The sequence below is a fragment of the Alligator mississippiensis genome, chromosome 1 (assembly GCF_030867095.1).
Source record: "Alligator mississippiensis isolate rAllMis1 chromosome 1, rAllMis1, whole genome shotgun sequence".
In the NCBI taxonomy this organism is placed as follows: Eukaryota; Metazoa; Chordata; order Crocodylia; family Alligatoridae; genus Alligator; species Alligator mississippiensis.
In genome coordinates this window covers 180,331,909-180,354,110 of record NC_081824.1, presented here as the reverse complement: position 1 = coordinate 180,354,110, position 22,202 = coordinate 180,331,909, and the positions used below count along the sequence as shown (strand labels likewise).

The following is a 22,202-nucleotide window of genomic DNA, read 5'->3' as shown; positions in this document are numbered from 1 at the left end:
TATAACTACACATAGCCAGGAGATTTACGTCACTAAGTACACTGTCCATATTTGCTACCTCAGCAATATTTGAGACCATGTTGCTAAGTTTGCAAATTGCAAAAATGTTATCCTTTAGATATCACTAATAAAATATTAAACGTATTGGATTGAGAACCAATCCTCAGCATAACTTGCTAAAAATAGCCCATGCTTATGGATGTCTTCCCATGAGCAACTATACCGTAAGATGTTAAGCAAGCCAGTTTTTAATCCATTTAATGTGTGCCCTGTTAATCCATATAATGCAAATATTTTAAAATCAGTGTGATACAGTATACAAAGTCACTATCATCAGTGACCTTTAGTCTACCAGACCAATAATCTTGTCAAAAAAGATAAAAGCTTTGTTTGACAAAACCCACCTTCCACAAAACCAAGCTGACTAGTATTATTTACATATTAAACCTCCAATGACAGACCCAAATAAACTATTCTATTATTTTATCTGAGACTGACACCAAAGAAATTAGTCCATAGTTTTACCAGTCATCCCTTTTACTCTTTTTAAAACTGAAGTTACATTTGCAGTCATCCACTTATTTTCCTAGTTTTCCAGATTTGTTAAAAATTAACATTGTTACAGAGTTCTTCAGTTCATTTCTTGGGAATAAGTAATTCAGACCTATTGATCTGAAAATATATATTTTTGTAAATGTTTAGGAGACTGTGCCTCTCATTTCTTTAGTATGCAATGTAAACTTTCTACTCCCTTGACATCACTCAAGTAGAAGGGATAAATCTCCCTGCTTCTCTCCAATAAGAAGATAAAACACCTATTGAACATATCTGCATCACCATTTACAAATTTTCTCATCATCTGCACCTAGCAACAGGGTTGGATGTAGGGTTTCTCTTGTTTTTAATGTTTTAATAGTACCATGATATTTCTAACTACTGGCCACTGGCATCTCGTCAATTCCTCTGAAACCCTTTATTGGTTATCTGATTACTTTATCTTGCAAGAAGCAGACATTTCTTAGGGTGATCTCTTTTACTGGACCATCTACATAGCTGGGATAAATCCTTGCCTCTCGTGTAATTCCTGGACCATCATGGCTACACCATCACTTTTACACAATTTTAATTTCTCAACCATGCTATATTTCAAGTCTTTCCTACAAACATTAGATCTCCACTACTAGTAAATGTGTTGAACAATTATGAATACCTTCATGGTTTATGATATTCAATAAAATAGTGCCTTGGAATGGATGATTAACAAAATGGGTATTGTAAGGCTGACTTCAAGTTAATCTCATGAGATGAAGGGGTCTGAATGGTACATGAAAATGCTTCTTAGATCAGTGACACTGTAAAGTGTTCTCCAAAGATCATTGTTATTATGAAATTAAACTGCCTACTATAAACTGCATTCTTCTATATATTCAACCTACAGTTGCATACTACATCTGGTAGTGGATACCATAAAGGAAAGATTAGTAGATACTGTTTCACAAATATGAGCTCTATTGCAGTTATCCCCAGGTGTCATACAACTGATTCCTTAATATATAGGACTCACATCCATATTTAGGAAATGGACAAATCTGTTTCTAGGGAGATGTGGAGACTACCCTTGAGAATTAATTTTTGCACATCTTCTAGTTTACTGACCATTATTTACTATTACTATTTACCCAAATTCATGCTGGCCCTGAATTTAAGACAGACAATCTTCTAATAATTAAGTTTCTATACATGGAAAAATTATAAATGTTATAATGTGCTATACACAAAATCTAATTATTGGAAGATTGTATTTAATTCGTAACTTCCACTGCTGCAGTGGAGAAAACAGTGGCAGGGGGCAGGTGGTGCAAGGCCTGACCCTTGCCACCTGTCCCCTCTACCTCTTGCTCTTCCTGCTGTATACCTGCACCTCCCCACCCCTCTGACAACTTACCCTTGCTCCAGCCTGGCTCCAGCCCATGCTTGCTCTGACCCCAGCCCCAGTCCAGTGGCAGTGGCAAGAGGTTTTCCCCACATTGTTTGGGGGAAGAAGGACAACCTACTTTTGGATTACAGTAAATACAGTAAAGAATCCTTGAGCTATTCCCTACATGGAGACCTCAGTGGATCATTTGGGAAAGGATAACGCATTATTTTGGCAAAAAGCTCGACTTGCTGTTGCCCTCTTATTTTTGTTATGAGTCCCCAGCTTGGATAGAAAAAGGAATTCCAGCCACAACATGACTGCTTTAGCACACAAAGTATCTGAATGAACCACTGCTTTATAAATAACCTCTCTCATCAGAATGCCGCTATTCCATTTAACTTGCAAGTCAGCCTTCCAAGATCTCGGCCATATACATATACCATGATGTCCAGAGCTGAGCTTGCAAAACGAGCTCAAGGAAGCATTAAGTACAAACAGGTATTTTACAAATCTCACAGGATCCTGACTTCATTCAAGATTTCTGGTATGTTTTCTAGGCACAATAAAATAGTCCTAAAGTGTGGAAGGTGCAAATATTTTAAATAACCCATTATAATGGTTCTTCTTCAATACCGCTTCCATTTTTCTGTTCTCAAGACTGTACTGATACATTACTGTCAATGTATAGCGGGGTGAGGGCATAAACAAAGCTCTTACTTCTGTTTTGGAGAAACAGGATATTTTAATTTAAAAAATCTTGTGAAGTTCATTGCCATATGATACAGGAAAAGTTTAGCAGGATTAAAAAAAATACTATAACATAAATACTGAACAAAATCTGGCAGCGTTCTCCTAATAAGAATTCAAAACAAAAATTTGAGGTGCACTGATACATTGGTCCCATATCAGATCAACACCAAAATAGGGAAAATTGCAAGCATAGGAAATCGGCTTTTTTTGCTTGATGTGGCCAATAACGTGGCTGATAAATGCCCTGTGCGTGAGCGCAGCCACAGCATGCATGGGGCCAGGAGCATAGCCCAGCAGCTTGGAGACCAGCATTTAGCTAGTAAGTTTGGTGTGGGGGAAGGAGTGGGGGGAGGGCGGCAGATGGAGGCCCCCAGGGTGAGGGAGGGAGAGAGTGGGACTGGGCCAGGCACTGCTTAGCTGGGACAGGGCAGGCATGGGACAGGGCTGCAAGCGGCTCATCTGGGGGTGGGGAGGGGGGAGGAGCAGGGGAGGGGTCTGCCACTGCTGCACACACCCCAGGAGGGCATGGAGAGGCATGTGTCCCCAGATCTGCAAATGGGGTGGGATAGAACAGACTGCCACTGGGGGCTGAGCCAGGCTATGCTGCGCTCAGGGCGCATGCTGGCAGTACTGGGAAGGGAGGGTGGGTGGGCAACAGCAAAAATTTTGGGGCTGCAGCCTCCCTGCCGTAGCTCTGATCCCAGCTCTGCCACCACCTATCCAGAGCAGAGCACAGCACAGCACAGCCCAGCCCAGCCCCTGCCAGGAAGAGCCCAGCACAGCCCCAGCCCAGTGGCATCCCACCCCACCCTACACAAATCCAGGGGCACACCCCCGCCCATACCCTCCCAGGAAGCATGCAAGGAGAGAGCCGCTCCCCATATGAGCTGTGGCTCTGTCCTGATCTCCACCCCACTCCAGCTGAGCAGTGCCTGCCCCAGCCCCACTCCCTCCCTCACCACAGGGACCTCAATCTTATGATGTGGAGATTAAGGGGAAACATAAAGAAGGAAGGTAGTGGGTACAGATTTGGGAAGGAGGATTTGTTTTGTAATTTGACAGTTTACCATGAAACAAATTGATGTATAAGGCAATTGCTTGATGTTCTCCTTGACCTAATCTATTTGCCTGTCTACTAGAAGTTGAAATACTTGGAAAAGTGGCCATCTCTTCTTAAAGGCTTAGAAAGTCCCTGGTGTATTGCAGATAATACCATAAACTACTCTTATTTCAGATCATGCCATTACCTCATTGAGAAAACAGCTCTCCTAAGTGATTAGTTAGGATATTTACCAGTATGTTTTCTAGGAAAATTGTTTTTAGGAGGTTCACTTACTTGATGGTCTTGAATTTTCCTGCCCACTACTCGAAAGGTATTGTTGCCTGTATGATGATAAATATGAACTCTGCTGAATCCAGTTGACCCACCAGCTGGTACCCATTTCTTATTGGCATCATCATAGACCATTACTGCAGCTCGTGCTTGGCAGATACTCTGTTCACTGTTAAGGTTAAAAAGTAAAAATATTATTAAGACAAATGAAAGAACAATATTCAAGCAAACAAATAAACAAAACAATATATTAGACTTGCTAAACAAATATTTATCAGATTTTTCTAAAGGAAAGTTTACCAATAAACATGACCTTGAGTTATTGCCCTGTGAGTAAGAACTGTAAAATATGACTTAAAAATCTGTGAAAAACTTGTAAGGTCTTAGATGTCTAAGTCTCTTAAGTTGTATTGACATTCTATGGTTCTCAGCCTTTTTTTCAGACTCAAGACAGCATTCTGGAAAATGCAGCTCTTAGCTTTCACTCATTTTTTACTACAGAAAAATAACAGAGCAATTCTTCTGTTGAAAATAATTCAGAAAGGCCACAGCAGGTCAGAAAGATTTTAACAAAATTAATTTGTTTGGAATCTCTGGGTCTACCTTGTGAATCATACTTGATTCATATTGATTTGATTTGTGTTCATCTTGTGACTCATATTTGTTAAGTTTGCAAGGCACCCTGTAGCACCCCTGAAAGGACCTCCGGCATCCTGGTTGGGAATCACTGTTCTATGGCTTTCTACAGCTTATCAGTAAGAGCTCCTTTGCCAGCGCAGCATGCCATTTGATGATGAAGTGACTACGTAGACTAAAAAACCCTTTTGCTAGTATAAGCTGGGGACTTTACACATATAATTATATCGGGGTGCTCAACCCCCTACCCACAGGCCCATGGATTGTCATCCAGTCCACAGTGCTCCCCACAGCTCCATGGGAAGCCCCGTGGGACTGAGGCCCTGCATATCAGACCCAATCTTGACACACGGGCCTGGGCAGAGGTGGTACAGGGCCCCTGGAGCCTGATCTTGCAGGTGGAGGCAATGCAGGGCCCAATCCCAGGGGTATGGAGGTCCAATCTGGCCTGTGGACCAGACCCACACCCCTCATATGGCCCATTGGGCCAACAGGTTGAGTACTGATGAGTTATACTGATGACGTCTTTGTAGATAAGCCCTGAGTAAAGCAGTCATGTTGAGATCAAGGTGCACTCTTAAGTTTAGGGGAAGCCACGAGAACCCACAAAAGAGAAGAACAGATGAGAAATACTATCTTCAGTAAAGACAATTCCTTTCCAGTAAGTGCCTAGACACAGACTGGCACAAAAAAATAGCAAGGAATGGTTACTTATCACTATTCCAAATTCTTTAAATACATAGTTGTGACATCGTAGGAAGTGCATGTAGTACCCTAGCTTGCAAGGAATGCTGCGTCCCCTTTCAGAGTTGGGAAAACGGACAATCTGCAAAGGCAACCTACGAAGGAGAAACGCAGAATGAGCTACATCTAATTAAGATATAAAATTGAAAGAAAGGCTTTCCCTGTGCAATATTTTTTATGTTTATTTATTTATTTGTTTGTTTATTTGTTTATTTATAGCATTAGTTCATTCAAGGAATCATAGAAAGTTACCGTTGGAAGGGACCTCAGGAGGTCATCTAGTCCAACCCCCTGCTCAAAGCAGGATCAGCCCCAACTCCAACCAAGGCTTTGTCTAGCTGGGTTTTGAGAGCCTCCAAGGATGGAGCTTCCACCACTTCTCTGGGTAACATGTTCCAGTGTTTTACTACCCTCCTAGTGAGATAATTCTTTCTAATATCTAACCTAAACTTCCTTTCCTGCAACTTCAGACCATTGTTTTGTCATTTGCCACTATTGAGAACAGTCTAGCTCAGGGGCAGGCAATTATTTTGGGCAGAGGGACACTTTTGGCAGGCTGTCAAGGGCCGCATGGGTAGCCCCACCCCTTGACAGGTGCCCCGCCCCCTGGTCACCACCTTCGGACCAACTGTACCACGGTCAGCACTGGTGGGGCCCAGAGGGGGGCACAGGCCGGCAAAGGTCTGTGGAGCTGGGCTGGGCTGCACCAGCAGGGAGGGGGGAAGATAGCCCGGCTCCATAGTGCCCCTGCCAGCTGAGACCCTGCGCTCCTGCCACCCTGCTCTGGGATCTACCGGCACTGGGCCCAGGACACTGGTGCGGGCCCTGTGCTCCCACTGGCTCCCTGCCCGCTCACACCCAGTGCCCCCCAGCCCCATGGTACAGGCTGTGTGCTGTCCTCTGCCTTGACCCCCTGCTTGCCAGCAGGAAAGAAGCTGGTGCTGAGCATGGGGAAAAGTGGCCCCTCGCCTGCCCCATGGCTGGCGCTCCCCGATGCAGCCGCTCACAGTCCACATGGGGCTGTCTGGAGCAGGCACAGGCAGCCTCGTGCAGGCTGCAGGTGGTTGCAGCACGGGGAGGGGGCCACTTTTTCCCACGCTCAGCACCAGCTTGTAACCCGCCCCACTGCCAGCCTGGCAGTGGGGCCGGGTTACAAGCTGGTGCTGAGTGGTGGAGGGGGGAGGGGGATAGGGAAAGCAACCCCTTGCCTGCCCCATGCCCAGCACCCCACGCTGCAGCCACTTGCAGCCCGCCTGGGGCCACCTGTGCCTACTCCGGACAACCCCACATGGGCTGCGAGCGCATGAGGATCTGGCTCCATGATTTTTTTTTAAAGGGACTGAGGTGAGGCTGACTGGTCTGTAGTTTCCTGGATCCTCCTTTTTCCCTTTCTTAAATATGGGTCCTATCTTCGCCCTTTTCCAATCATCCAGGACCTCTCCTGATCATCATGAGTTTCCAATGAGGGCCAATGGCTCTACAATCACATCAACCAACTCCTTCAGCACCTTCATAGATTCATAGATGTTAGGGTCGGAAGGCACCTCAATAGATCATCGAGTCTGACCCCCTGCATAAGCAGGAAAGAGTGCTGGGTCTAGATGACCCCAGCTAGATACTCATCTAACCTCCTCTTGAAGACCCCCAGAGTAGGGGAGAGCACCACCTCCCTTGGGAGCCCGTTCCAGACCTCGGCCACTCGAACTCTGAAGAAGTTCTTCCTAATGTCCAATTTAAATCTGCTCTCTGCTAGCTTGTGGCCATTGTTTCTTGTAACCCCCGGGGGCGCCTTGGTGAATAAATACTCACCAATTCCCTTCTGTGCCCCCGTGATGAACTTATAGGCAGCTACAAGGTCGCCTCTCAACCTTCTCTTGCGGAGGCTGAAAAGATCCAGTTTCTCTAGTCTCTCCTCGTAGGGCTTGGTCTGCAGGCCCTTAACCATACGAGTGGCCCTTCTCTGGACTCTCTCCAGGTTATCCGCATCCCTCTTGAATTGCGGCGCCCAGAATTGCACGCAGTACTCCAACTGCGGTCTGACCAGCACCCGATAGAGGGGAAGTATCACCTCCCTGGACCTATTCATCATGCATCTGCTGATGCACGATGAAGTGCCATTGGCTTTTCTGATGGCTTCATCACACTGCCGGCTCATGTTCATCTTGGAGTCCACTAGGACTCCAAGATCCCTTTCCACCTCTGTGCCGCCCAGCAGGTCATTCCCTAGGCTGTAGGTGTGCTGGACATTTTTCCTCCCTAGGTGCAGCACTTTGCATTTCTCCTTGTTGAACTGCATCCTGTTGTTTTCTGCCCACTTGTCCAACCTATCCAGGTCTGCCTGCAGCTGCTCCCTGCCCTCCGGCATGTCCACTTCTCCCCATAGCTTTGTGTCATCTGCAAACCTGGACAGAGTACATTTGACTACCTCGTCCAAGTCACTGATGAAGATATTGAAGAGTATCGGTCCAAGGACCGAGCCCTGCGGGACCCCACTGCCCACACCCTTCCAGGTTGAGACTGACCCATCCACCACGACTCTCTGGGTGAGACCCTCCAGCCAATTCGCCACCCACTGGACTGTGTAGTCATCCACATCACAGCCTCTTAACTTGTTCACCACTATGGGGTGGGATACCGTATTGAAGGCCTTCCTGAAGTCTAAGTATACGACATCCACCCCTCCTCCTGTGTCCAGGCGTTTCGTAACCTGGTCATAGAAAGAGACTAGATTGGTCAGGCACGATCTGCCCGCCACAAGCCCGTGCTGGTTTCCCCTCAGCATAATTTGCCCTGCCAGGCTCTCACAAATGTGAGCCTTGATAATTTTTTCAAAGACTTTACCAAGGATGGAGGTGAGACTGACCGGCCTATAGTTGCCCGGGTCCTCCTTCCTCCCCTTTTTGAAAATGGGGACCACGTTAGCCCTTTTCCAGTCTTCTGGGACTTGGCCCGTGCGCCACGAGCGTTCGAATATTCCCGCCAGTGGCTCTGCAATGATGTCGGCCAGTGCCTTCAGCACCCTCGGATGGAGCTCATCCGGGCCTGCCGACTTAAAGGCATCCAGTTCTTCCAAGTGACTCGGGTGTATCCCATCCGGCCCAATGGATTTGTACATGTCCAGCTTTCCTAGGTATTCCCTAACCTGTTCTTTCACCACTGAAGGCTGCTTACCTCCTCCCCAAACTGCTACCTGGTGCAGTAGTTTGGGAGCTGACCTTGCCTGTGAAGACCGAGGCAAAAAAGGCACTGAGCACTTCAGCCTTTTCTGTATCCTGTCACAAGGCTGCCTCCCCCATTCAGTAAGGGACTCACACTTTTCCTGATCCTCCTCTTGCTACCAACATACTTGTAGAAACCCTCGTTGCTTTTCACATCCCTTGCTAGCTGCAACTCCAATTGCACTTCAGCCTTCCTGGCTTCATCCCTGCATGCCCAAGCAATGCTCTTAAATAAACACCTAGGGAAGAATATAAGTTTCTACTTCTTACAAGCTTCCTTCATGTGACTTAGTTTACTAAAGAGTTCCATGCTAAGCCAAACTGGTCTTCTGCCATACTTGCTAGTCTTCTTGTGCATCAGGATGGTTTGTTCCTGCACTCTCAGGAAGGCTTCTTTGAAGTACAGCCAGCTCTCCTGGACTCCTCTCCCCTTCAGCCTGGCTTCCCAGGGGATCCTGCCCACGAGTTCCCTGACTGAGTCAGTCTGCTTTTCTGAAGACCAGGGTCTTTACTCGGCGTCTCTCCATCCTTCCTTTCCTCAGGATCCTGAATTCAATCATCTTGCAGTTGCTGTTGCATAAGTTGCCATCCACTATACTACATTCCCCACCAATTCTTCCCTGTTTGTGAGCGGCAGGTCAAAAAGAACATGACCCCTAGTTGGCCACTCCAGCACTTGCACCAGGAACTTGTCTCCAACACTCTCCAAAAACTTCCTGGATTGCCTGCGCACTGCTGTATTGCCCTCCCAGCAGATGTCATGGTGATTGAAGTCCCCCATAAGAAACAGGGCCAGTGATCAGGAAACTTCTGCTAGCTGTTTGAAAAAAGCATCATCCACCAAATCCACAAAGTCAACTCAAGTTTTGAAACTGACATTTCTTTTTAAGAGTCTGCGTGTGCATGCAAACACGACACATACAAGTCATATACATTCATAGAGACATGTTTTTGAGTCTAAGAGTGAAATGTGCCAATTTTAATCCAAAAAAGCATGCCTTAGGTTCAAAAGTTAGGGAACATTATCTTAGGCAGTAAGTGTGAGAGCATACAAAGGCACATCAGCACACAATACAAGTCATCCAGCTGTAAGAGATCAAGAACATTTGTATATTACTTCATCTACACTGCACTGCAACCACTTTAGGAAGAAGGATGATGTCTGAACATTCCACAGATCTAAAAAATAAGTCTATGCCAAATTCTGGCCTTTGAGGAATTCTGTTGGCTTAGCAATTAATAAAATTATAATTTAAGAGTAGTATCCCATCTTTTTAGCCTAAGGACTGAAAATATTTTAAAAAAGTAGAGCCCAAACTGCTTTAAGCATATTTCCCCCTGTTCTTCTCCCTTTGCACTAATCAGGAAGTGCAGTGGGACAGATCCTCACAAAACCCCTGCAGGGATACTGCCATATAGGAGATTCCAGCAGGCACAAAGTAAACCTAACTGGCTTCTACGCACCCCTTGCTGCAGCTTCTGGTGTAGGACACAAGCTGGGACAGAAATAGGAAGTGGGTGGAGCATGCTGAACTCCAGCTATTCTAGAACTGGCACACACCCCGAAGGGGACGCTGCTACTTGATTCAAAGGTCTGGCCCATTCCTTCCACCCAACTCTAAATCAGTGTTTCTCAACCCATGGTACGCATACCCATGGGGGTACGCGAGACATGGGCAGGGGGTACGCAGGTGCTGTATTTTGAGTTTTGCCCGCCCCCCTGCCTGTTCGGACTGGAAGTTCCAGCCATCGCCCCTCCTGCCGCAACCAGTATACCAGGGCTTTCACTCCCCACCATCAGTGTGCCAGGGCACAGGGAGGGCCCCCCCCCCACACAGGCTGCTTTGCTCCAGGCCATGGTGAGACTTGGTTCGTGGCAGCAAAACCGGAAGCGCTACGGTGGGACTTTTGGTTTCCCTTTGCCATGTCGATCAGCAGGTGGTACATAAGGTACCAAAGGTTGAGAACCACTGCTCTAGGTCATTTGTAGGAAAGGAGAAATTCTTTGCCAGAATGTGACAGAACCACAGAGGGCTCCAACAGCAGGTAAGATGGCAAAGATGCAACCAAAAAACAGCCTATAGGGCTAAAAAGAAAAGCACTAGAACCAGGTTCTCTTCCTGTAATAATAAGAGATACAAAACAGTCAGTAAGCATGGGTTCTGACTTCAAAAATCAAATATGCATTTTCTTACCACACTTGCCTTTGAGGAACATAATTTAGAGCTCAAGGACAACAAATGACCTCTGGAGAGACTGGTCAGAAACTAATAATCTACCTATTTAAAAACACGATTTTTAGATGCATTTTACAGCTCCATTAAAGTCTGCTATAGCTAGCTAAAAGGTTCTCTCAAAGGACAAGATTATTTCAAAATGTATTCTACCCTGCCATATTTAGATTGTTTCCTTAACAATTATCTTGCTGAAGTCAAGATCTAGAGGCCTCTTGTACAGTCTTTCAAAAACTATCAGATCACAGGAAAGTAGGGCTGGAAGGGACCTCATGTGACTCAATTCGTACAAAGCACAGTACAGACAACATGCATAATACTAATGAATTTCTACCACAGCTAGATCTGATCACTGACAACCTGAAAATGTGTGAACTCCCAACTAAATGTCTGATTGATTTTGTATGTTGTCCTTTAAAGCAAGAATCTAAAAGATATCCAGATACGAGAGTGGAACTTAAAGAAAATAACTGGTGGACATTAACCAATGGGCTTTCACCTAACATGGGGATGAATTCTGGGTGAGATTTTCACATTACCTCATCTTTGTGGAATGCCGTGTAGAAAGACTCAGCCACACAGGCCTAAAACTTGCTCACTCTTCTGGCTGCAACAAGCTGCAGGAAATACGGAGCATTCCCAGAGAGAGTAAGTAAAGCTCCAGGAGTATAAGAAAGACTGTATTTAGGTTTCTGGCAGAAACAGGCTCTTGCATTGCTGGGTATCTAAGAGTCTCCTGACAACTTCAATACCACTGAGAAAAACAAGTCTCAGTATGATTGTACAAGTGTTGGAAAGCAGAATTGCAAAGAAATGCTCTTCAAAGCAAACTAAAAGGCTAACTGTGTCAAACAGTTTGCAGATCAACTACCAGGGGCCAGCACTGGGTCCAGGTTGCCCGAATTGAGAACACTTTTGGTACTAAGAACAGGTTTTTTTTGTCAAAGTCTTCCTGCTTCTTAGGGCTAAAAATAAGTGATATTCTTTTAACTATTTTTAAATTAAGAGTTTTTCTTATTTTTATAAACAGATCAGTCTAAAACAAAATCCAAATTTTGTGTAAAATATGCTCGGGGATAGACTTTTCATAATCTTAAAAAATATTTAAATAAAATAAAATATGCTAAATCCAGGAACTATCATCAAAGACCGTTACTAACTACATACTTTCCCAACATAAAGAATCAGGAAAAAAACAGTTACTTTTGAGGGCAAGGTCTATAAATATGGCCCAATCAGTCATGTACTACCATATTTGCTCAAATCCAAGATGAGGTTCCCCATCCCAAACAGCGTTGGAGGGGAAAGCCTCGTCTTAGATTCAAGTACCAGCCTGGAACAGGTAGCAGCTCAGCTCCAGGTGTGGTCCCAGGCTCAGAGCCAAAGCCAAGCCACCCCCTGCCCCTAGGCTGGAGTGGCTTGTGCAGCAGGAAAGGGGACACGTAGCCAGGGAAGACTGTGTGGTGAGGAGGGGGGCATCCCACTGTTGGACATGGGGGGGGGGGGAAGGGGGGAGAGCTGGCCACTTGCCTCCATCGTTTCTTTCTCCACCACAGCAGTAGGGGGACATATTTAGTATGACCTTCCACTAATAAGATTCTATATATGGAAAGTAAAACAAATTTATAATTTTTAATGTATAACATCTAACTATTGGGGGGGGGCAGTCATCTTAAGTTCAAAGTTGTCTTGGGTTTGGGGAAATATGGTATATTAAGAATGTATTCCTACGAGGACACAAGGACTCTACTACTAGATACAACAGAAGCACCATGGATGTTGGGACCCAGCCTGACTCCAGGCAACCCTATCATAGCACCTCATAAGGAACATCCACTGAGCTGCACATAGGTGGTTTCATACTCTCATTAATCAAATGCAAAGAGACTCCATTTTGTTGTCAAACTACATGTCCTAAAGCAGTGGGGGTCAATCTTTTTGGCAGTTACATCACAAGTTAGTACTGCACTCTAAGGGTGCACCAATAAAGATTTTTTTGGCCAATACCAATGACCAATTATTAACCTACCACATCAGCCGATACTGATCCAATAGCTGATATGCAGCCCAGCAGCTTTTAGAGCAGCCTCTGGCTGGTAAGTCTGTGGAGGTGGAAGGGAAAGGGGGCAGACTGAGGCCCCCCCATGGTGAGGGAGGGAGTGGAGCTAGGGCAGGTGCTGCCCCGTCAGGGCAGGGCCCAAGACAGAGCCACGGGCGGCTCGTCCAAAGGGCACAGGAGGTGGGGAGGGGTGCGGCTCCTAGATGCCGCACACACCCCTAGGGGAAGTACAAGGGGGCATGTGGGCCCCAGACTTGTGCATGGAGCAAGGGTGGGCTGCCCACTGCGGGCTTGGGGCCAGAGGCTGCACCAGCCTCTTTCCAGTGGGGGGGGAGGGGCGGGGGGCTGGACCGGGGGGGGGGCAGCAGCACTGAGAAGGAAGGCTATAGGGTGGGCTAGCACTTGGTCTTCTCCACCTGGCCCCTATGCTAGGAGGTAAGTGCAGACTCACCTCTGGGTAAAGGCCAGGCTTGTCACTGCTGGCCCCTACGTAAAGAACTAAGTGCTCACTCCTCCCTTCCCTGACTCCCATCCCTTTCCTTTGTGTATGAGAAGCTAAACAGGCTCATCTGTGCCCACCCAGCTCCAATGCAAGAAGGTTTAAGCTCATGATTGTCCCTGCCTTGCTGCTCTGTGAGGAGTTAAGTGCTCATCCCTTCTGCTCACACTCCCCGCCCCAACCTGGAATTAAGTACTGCAATAAATAAATTACTTATTGAAATGGGGTGCCTTATGGCTTGTCCATAATGCCAATTTGCCTGCTAAAGAAACAAGCACCACATATTCCGTGCTACTCCACAAATACCCAAGCCTGGCAAACAAACAAGGCAAAATGATTAAATGGGTTCTGACCGTGTGCATAATGTCATTCCTAGGCTTTGTGACTTGGGAGATCATGAGAATAATCCTGAGGCATAAGATGCAGGCTGCTGAAGTTGGTCTAAGCCAGCAGTGAGCAAGCTTTGGGAAACAGGCCAAAACAACCTGCCTCTGGTGTGATGCAGGCCAGGGGCTTCAGTGGCACTGTGGTGGTAGGTGAGTTTTTTTGCCTATACTGCTGCTGCAGTCAGAAGGGAGGGAGAAAAGAAGCAGTGGCAGGATGGGTCCAACTTCCATTACGTTCATTACATTGATGCAACTTTCCACCAACAAGTGCAATTTTGTTTTAACAGTGGTAGATTTTATACCACTAAGCAAAATAATAGTTAATAGGACTATTCATGCTTGCACCTGTCCAAGTATTATACTGCCTACAACAGTTTTATAGAGTTCAAATAATGCTCTAAGTATCAGTGGGATTTAAAAGAAAAAAAACCAGAACACAGTGCTTAATTCATTGCATATTTATAATAGCACAAATTCAGGTTAATTTCATAAAACAGAACCATATTTTAGTTAGTAATTTAAAACTACCCCCATGCGAATTAAGATTGGGGTAACTATTGGGAGGGTAGACAAGCAATGCCATATGAACAAGGATATAAATCAATATCCTGAATTGTAATAAGAGACATTTTAGTTTCTAGAGGCAGAGATTCCACAACTTCTCTAGGTAGCCTGTTCCAATGCTTGACCACCCCTACAGTCAGAACGTTCCTCCTTATCATTTACCTAAACTTCCTTTGTTGCAGCTTGAGGCTCTTAACCTAGTCCTGTCTCGCACAGCCACAGAGAAAAGCCTACATCTGTTCTCTCTACAAATTTCCCTTCGTGTATTTGAAGACTTAACCTGGAGGCAATACCTAATGCACAGCCCGTAGGATGGGATCAGGACTGTGGAACTGTGTCACTCAGCCACAGCACTCCTAGAGAAACTATGCCTACTATTGAAATCTGGGTTATGAGATCCCACTGGGGGTACATGCTGGCAGCAGGGGTTAAGCGATGGGTGGAGTCTATCCCTGTGGTGACCATTGCCAATTTAGATCCAGCTCAGGGAGCTGGGTGAATACAACACCCCTGTCTTACATAAATCCATTCATAGTGCATTTCATGCTCAGTCCCATGCTATGAGGCTTAAAAAAGGGCTTGTCCCACTGCAGCCCATCTGTTCTGCCCTCATGTTTTTGCAGTTTTGGTGACAATCATTTACATGGCAACAGGCTGATAGCCAACAGGTGTTAGACTTGACTACAATACAGTTACAGAAAAAGTTCACTATTTAGTTGGCCTAATAAAAGCTACATCTACCCAAAGAACCTTGCTTGTCTCATTCAAAGAAACAGTGTGACAGCAAAGATCAATAACAATTCCATATGAAATCCTGTCAAACTAGATTTGTGATTTTTTTTAAATCAAGTACAGGTGTGTACACTTCACTGTGCAAAAACAATGGACCTGTCAATTAAAATGTTTAAGGTAACCTCCTCACTGAAATGTTCGCTATGTACCAATCTGCATCAAAATTTGCTGCACTAACCCTATAGCCAGCAGTGTGCTCTGTGTGAAGCTGTACATAGATCTTTGATGCCAAGCAGCTAACAGTCTCAACAGACAACCTAAGAAACTAAGAGAAATGTCAACTTTTCTTAATGTTTTGAAAATGTACTTTAGTGTTTGAGAGTTTAGCTTAAACTAATTTGAAAAGAAAAAATGACCCCTGCGATACTGAAAGAGAATGTTTTAAGCATAGAAGCCATATAAAGAGTGGCGAAGCTGGCTTAAACCAGTACGGCAAAACGATGAGCAAAAGTAATAACAAATTGTAACAGAGAAATAGGTAAAGGAAGAGTGAAGTAAATCATGAAAAACCTTAAGCTTCAAAAATTATCTAATGCTTTTAACTACAGTTTTACTATCACTCCAATTATAAAATAGGTGATGAAGAACAGGAAGTAGTAACTTGTGAAAAAGAACTTCACTGCACTGATACGAATGGACCAACAAGAAGCAAAATGGAAATTAAGGATGTCAAAGTTAACGAAACCATAAGGTGGCAAATAAGGTGTGGTAGAATCTAGACCTTTATATAATGATGGTTCCCAACCTGCTTACATTTGCACCAAGTTACCAAGTCAAGATAAAGCCAACTACACTAGTGGTTCTCAACCTTGTTAAACTTGAGGCACCCCTCAAAATTCCACCCCTTAGGTTTTGTTCATTTATTGAGTGCACAAACATTATAGAGCAATTTTTGTTGTTGTAAATAACTCCAAAAGACTACAACAGGTCAGAATGTTTTTGACACTCTGGATTCCTATTTGAAATCTCTGGGTTTCTCTTAAGAACCCAAGTTTGCACACATAAAAGTGGTAACATCACATTTCACCCTGGTTGAAAATCAATGCACTGAACTGTTCACTCCAGCTTTTACTTCAAATTACATTCTTTCTCCACACAGCTGGCTGGAGAAAGGGTGTACTTTAAAATGAAAGCTGCAATAAATGGCTGGAGCACCTCAGGAGTCTCTCAGTGCTGTTTGCTGTGGCTAGTTCTCAAACCCTCATCTTTACAGGACAGTAAGGAACCTAAACTTGCAAAGATCCAGGTTGTACTTTATCTATCTTAATATACTAATATGGTGCTTCTCAACCTTCAGTCCACCAGCCAGACACAGAGCCAGATGCAAAGCCAGTGGGAACATCTGATTGTCAACCAACATGTCAGCATGGGTGAACACTCCTGCTACTAGTTCCTCCTTTCCCCTGCTACTAAATTCAGTGATGGGGAAAAAGGGCTATAAGCAGCAGCAGTGTTCATGCATGCTGACATACCAGGGAACTCTGAGCTTTCACGCAGCTCAGGAGCTGATCACGTCACAGTTACTGCTTGGACCCTCTTTTCCTTGCTCTAGCTACATCACCTCAAAGTAATGAAAACCCCATTGCTCTGGGGCACAGCATGGTCCCAACCTGCACTGCATTTCCAAAAGCACACAACCCTCCCTTTAGGAGGTGCTAGTAGGGCACTGGGAATCACAGACAACTGAAATAAGATACCATGTTGCCAGCTAGGCAATCTCCATCTGTCATTTGAGAGAAATTCTTTAATTATCTTGTACAAGATTATGGTTGGTCTTATTTTTGGTAATGATTTTTAAAAGTTTAATTACGTTTAGAATTTTTTAAATAATACAATAGTATACTGAACTTTTACTTTGTATAAATAAGCCTAAAATACTAGAATAAGTAATGTCGGAAAGGAAAACCATATAAAATACTTAATATTAGGATACTCCAAAGTATAGAATTATAATGTTTTTCTATACGGAGAAGCTCACGTCCTTGGTTAAAAAAAGGAAAAGAAAAAGAAAATGAAGCAAACCTTAAAATAGTTGAACAACACTGCTCTAATAGAAAATAAGAAAAGCAGGGGGAAATTGGCAGAAACTAGCAAGTAACAAGCTGACTCACCAAGTGTTATCAATTAACGTGGAACAAGATTTTTTATTGGGGGGGGGGTTTCATTTATTTTTTTAAATATAATTTATACCCTGTTTTACAAAATTATATGCCAAAAGTTAATTTAGGCAACTGGAAATTGGGTATCATCAAGACCCTCTAAAAAATAGTTAGACTTCTGATTTTATCCAACTTTGATCTCAAAAATAAATAAATTAATGGTTTCAAAATATCTGGCTTGATGACTCAAGAACAGATAAATATATCCAAAATAAAAGGTTTACAGCTGCAAGTTGTTTAGTTAAACTCAGAAATTACCCCTCAGATCATCCATATGTTTTTTTCCTTCAATATCAGGGGAAAATAGCATGAAGGGAATAAGAGATTACTAATACCAACATGAAGAAATTTTCATCTAACTTTATACGGTGAAAAATTCATGTTTCCATCAGACAAGTCAACAAAACATGCATCTTCCTATGTTTCTAGTTGCCTCATACAAAGGAAGGAAAAAGAAATAACTGAAGGAACACATAGAAATATAACCAATACACTTCTTACTCTATGCAACTATTTTTTTTTAATTGAACTAGATTCATAAGACTCTTAACAAGCCTTGTTAATAATAAAAATTATCTGTAACAATACATAAGATTACTAATGTATCTTAAAATAAATAACACTTCTAGGGACTAAGAATTACATTTTACACATTTTTGACTCATTAAGCCCACCCTCTGCATCACCTTCACATAAAACTAAACATCTCATCCAAGAGGAATCTCAGCAACTGTATTATCCCAAATCCCTCAAGGTATCTATGTTTGGTAAAAAAAGGCTCAGAGACAGTCTGAGCAGAAAATTTCATTGCCTGAAGCATTCTATTGGCTGTCAGACTAGTAGTCTTGCACTAAGATCACTTTAAGTAAATCAAAGCAGAGATTTATGAATCCAAACATATCATTCTTTAATGCTTCCTATGCTTTTTCTCAGAGAATGTCTGCATAGAAGAGGAGCAATTACAACACTAGCAGTACAAACAACTCAGAATTCTAAATAATTTTTAAAAGAGACTTTTTGATTTTATATTCATTTATTATTTCTCAATAGTCTCAATTTATATAAGAGACTACACCACTGATGCTCCACCAGGGTGCTGCAGCATCCTCCAGGGTACCATGCAACATTTGGGCTGTTTAGTATGCATGGTTCGCAAGACAAACCAAGAGATTTTCAATAGGAATCCAGTGTCAAAAACATTTGTTGTGGTCTTTTTAATTTTTTTTGGAACAGCATTGCTATATTATTTTTTCATAATCAAAAACTGAGGGAAGGCTAAGAGCTGGCACTTTCCAGGGGGGTGCTTTAAGACCAAAAAAGGCTGAGAGTCACTGTACTGGATATTAGAAGAACAGTCATGCAAAAACATCTTTGTACCCTTCACAAATTAATTTATGCCTTATTGTGACGTTTAATGCAAAACATATGATTAGCAAATGATATCAGCAGATCATTTTCTCAACTTCACCTAGAAAATATGGCCTGTTCTTTGACACTTGTGGTCAGAATGTTTACTGACTAAATACCAAAGTAATTTAACAGCCAGATATATTTTAAAAATCACTTTCCAAGCAGCATTTGAAAGAAGTTTGGAACAATCTTCAAACTAATGATTACACGGATTACAAAATGAGCACATTTTATTAAATAAGGCAATTTGATTTTATATGAAGGTCTAACAAATCACAACAAACAACCCAAAGGAAAAAAAATATTAGGAATCCCCTTAAAACAAATAAAATAATCTGCATTCTATCTAGCAAAAGCTAGCCTCAGTAGCAACTACTGTATTTACCTGAATCCAAGACAAAACTGAATTTAAAACAACTACCCAGTAATTAGATTCTATATATAAAAAAATCTATTAAAATGCTATACTTTTCCATGTAGTCAGCAGTCCCTCAATATCAGGGTGACAGTCTTCCATAAATAGGGAAGTCATTAATAAATCTGGAGATGAATGAGGAGACCAATGCAAGATCTGCATGTTGATTGCAGGCATGGTATACAGTTATAGAAGGAAGTGGATCCTGGTGATGCTGGGTCTCAGCTCTTTTCCTTTGTCCCTCTCACCTATTCACCTCCATAATGAGACAAATTTGATCAAAATGGTCAATGCCTTGTCATACTCAGCCAGGGATGATTCAGAGCTCAGGTCCCCCAAGTATTGATGTCAATATCACAGTTCTTCAGATTGGTCTTTAAGCTGTCCTTGAAGCTCTTCTTTTGCCTACCTCTAGAAATGTGATCACTGGCAAGTTGCGAGTACAGGACCTGTTTCAGGAGCCATTTGTCAGGCATCCTTATGACCTGTCCTGCCTAATGGAGCTGGTGCTATATATAAACATGGCTTCAACACTGGTGATCTTTGCTTGAGCCAGAACTCCAATATTCATTATTTTGTCCTTTCAATTGAGGTAGAGGATTTTCTGAAGACATCATTGGTGGTAACACTCCAAAGCTCTCTGGGGCTTCTGTTAAGCTGTCCGAGTTTTACACCCACACAGCAGGCTAGAGATAACAACAGCCTGACAGACAAGAATTTTGGTTTGGGTCCTGATGTCATGATCAGGGACACAATTTTGTAGATGTTCAAAAGGCAGCAATGGCAGATTTTTTCAGTGCTGAATCTAGAAATCATCATCATCCACGTTTCCATTTCTGGTAAGGGAAATACTCAAAATTCTCCAAGTATTACCCTCTAATTGTAATGTGTGGGGGAGGAGGGAGCAGCTGGCTGTTTTGGGGCAGGTTGAAAAAAGTATTTTGTTTTTTTGTGCAGTTGACAATAAGTCTAAGCATTTCACATGCTTCACAGAAGCAGTGAGTGACCTGGATCTCTTTGATCAAGTGGATACATATGACAACAGCATACTGAAGATCAGTAATGACAATGTTGGTTATCATGGATTTGGAACCTATCTGGTTGATGTTAAAGAGATTCCCCAGCCACACAGTACTGGATGCTGACTCCAGATGGAAGCCCAGCAGCAATGAGATATGAAATAGCTGCAATATAGATAGAAGAAAATGTTAGTGCAATCATGCATCCCTGCTTGACTCCAGGAGTTCTAACAGCAAAGGAATTAATTTCTGAGCCACAGCTTACACTTTCTCATCATGTCATCATCACAAAGAAATCTAATGATGGCAACAACTTCTGATGGGCATTCAAATCTCATCAGTATCTTCCAAAGGGCCTTTCTGTTGATTGAATCAAAGGCCTTAGGTCAACAAAGGCCATATAAAGATCTCAGTGTTGCTGCAGATAAAGCCATGTGTTGATTTTGCTATCTGGACCAAAATTGTTACTCAGATGCGAAATGTCCGCTTGGCATACACAAGTGTCTCGTGACCTTTTGTTTTACACTGACCAACAGACAACATGCAACAGTCATCAGTGCTTACGCCCTGGCTGCACATGATGAAACTAAGGAAGAATCCTATTCTAAACCCAGCCAAGTCTTGTCATCTGCCCCCAAAAAAGATAAGACCATTCTTGGGAATTTCAATGCTACACTGGGCAGAGAATCTGAACTATGGAAAGGAACACTTGGAAAGGAAGGGGTGGGAAAAGTCAATTCAAATGGAATTTTCCTTCTGAGCAAGTGTTTGGAATGTAGTCTTATCATTACAAACTCCCTATTCAGTTACAGAAGAAATGAAAGACATCATGGATGCACCCCCTACTCAAAACACTGCAGAGATATGCTTAAAAGGGGTAAGTGGTGCTTTCAGCAGTCCATCCAGTTGCTCACCTCCACAGAAAACTAGGGCAATCTTATTAACCAAGGATCAGGGCAGGTGTGCTGGCTCAAGTGCTTGGCCCAGCCCGGCATGGTTAATGAAGAAGACACCCTGACAATATGTTCCATCATGCCCATTCATCACCCCAAAATGGTGTAAGCAAAAGAAACAACCAAAGAAGAGGTTCAATATTATTAAGTGCTTGAAAGACCCTGATAAAAGCAATTATTTCCAGCAGTACTCTCCAACCTCACTGATGATATTGACACCACTGATCACTGGGAAAGCCTCAGGAAAGGCATGCTTGAGTCATGAGAAGAATCTCTAGGCTTCTCCACAAAGAAATATCAGGACTGGTTTGATGAGAATGATAAGAAAATTCAAGTTCTCATTGACAAAAAAAGGGGGGGGGGAGTGGGAAGGGTAGGCAGCAGGGGAAGTCAAGCAGCTTGCTCCCTGCTCCTTGCTCCACAACACCTTGCCCTTGCCACCTGTCTGTCCACACCACTTACCTCCCCCACTATCCTATGTTTGGGCTGGGGTTGGGGCTGGAGCAAACATGCGCTGTGGCCCAGGCTGTGGAGAGGCTAGAGCCTGCTGAAGCTGGAGCCAAGCTAAGCAATAGGGGGAGTTTTAGGGGGAAAAGAGGAGGGAAAAGCAGGGAAAGGGAAGAAACAGACAGGGGAGCAGAGACTGTGGGGTACAAGGAGACAGGGAAAGAGGTAGCAGGGGGATGGGGACAGGGACAAACAGCAGCCTTAGCTTGGGCTCCAACCCTAGGTTAGGGCCAGGGCTAGAGCTAAAGCAACAACAGCTAAACCTTGTAAACCAAATCCAAGACAAGGGGCTTTTTCTACCACCCCCATTAAATGGGGGGAACTTTGTCTTGAATTTGAGTAAATGCAGTAATGTCCCCCAAAGCCACCCTGCTTCAGTCCACCCACCTTGCTCCCACTCAGCAGCAGTGGTGTCTGCCAAGCCAATAGGCACACCAAACTGCTCCGCGTCCTTGGCAGGCTCCACTCCAGGACTTCCAACCAACCAGCTAGGACTGGAATAGGGAAGCCGGGAGTGTTCAGGTTTGCTTGGGATGGATGGTCATCCTATTCGTTAACAAAATTCCATTTAAGATTTGGATTTAAAACATTTACTTTTTCCATTTA

The 22,202-nt window shown here is 43.7% G+C and overlaps 1 protein-coding gene across 7 annotated transcripts in view; it reads right to left on the bottom strand.

Annotated features, from left to right (window-relative positions):
• Positions 1 to 22,202, bottom strand: part of ENAH (ENAH actin regulator) — a 228,202-nt gene that overhangs the window by 121,230 nt on the left and 84,770 nt on the right. For 6 of the 7 annotated variants that reach the window (XM_019483119.2, XM_019483121.2, XM_019483123.2 and 3 more), the window contains exons 1-2: positions 19,171 to 19,193; positions 4,005 to 4,170 (exon numbers count right to left, since the gene is read on the bottom strand). In XM_019483119.2, the coding sequence (XP_019338664.1) occupies positions 4,005 to 4,170; positions 19,171 to 19,178 (174 nt within the window). In that variant the 5' untranslated portion in view covers positions 19,179 to 19,193. Of the gene's footprint in view, positions 1 to 4,004; positions 4,171 to 19,170; positions 19,194 to 22,202 lie in introns of those variants that run through there. The other variant, XM_059717435.1, reaches the window with a different exon arrangement.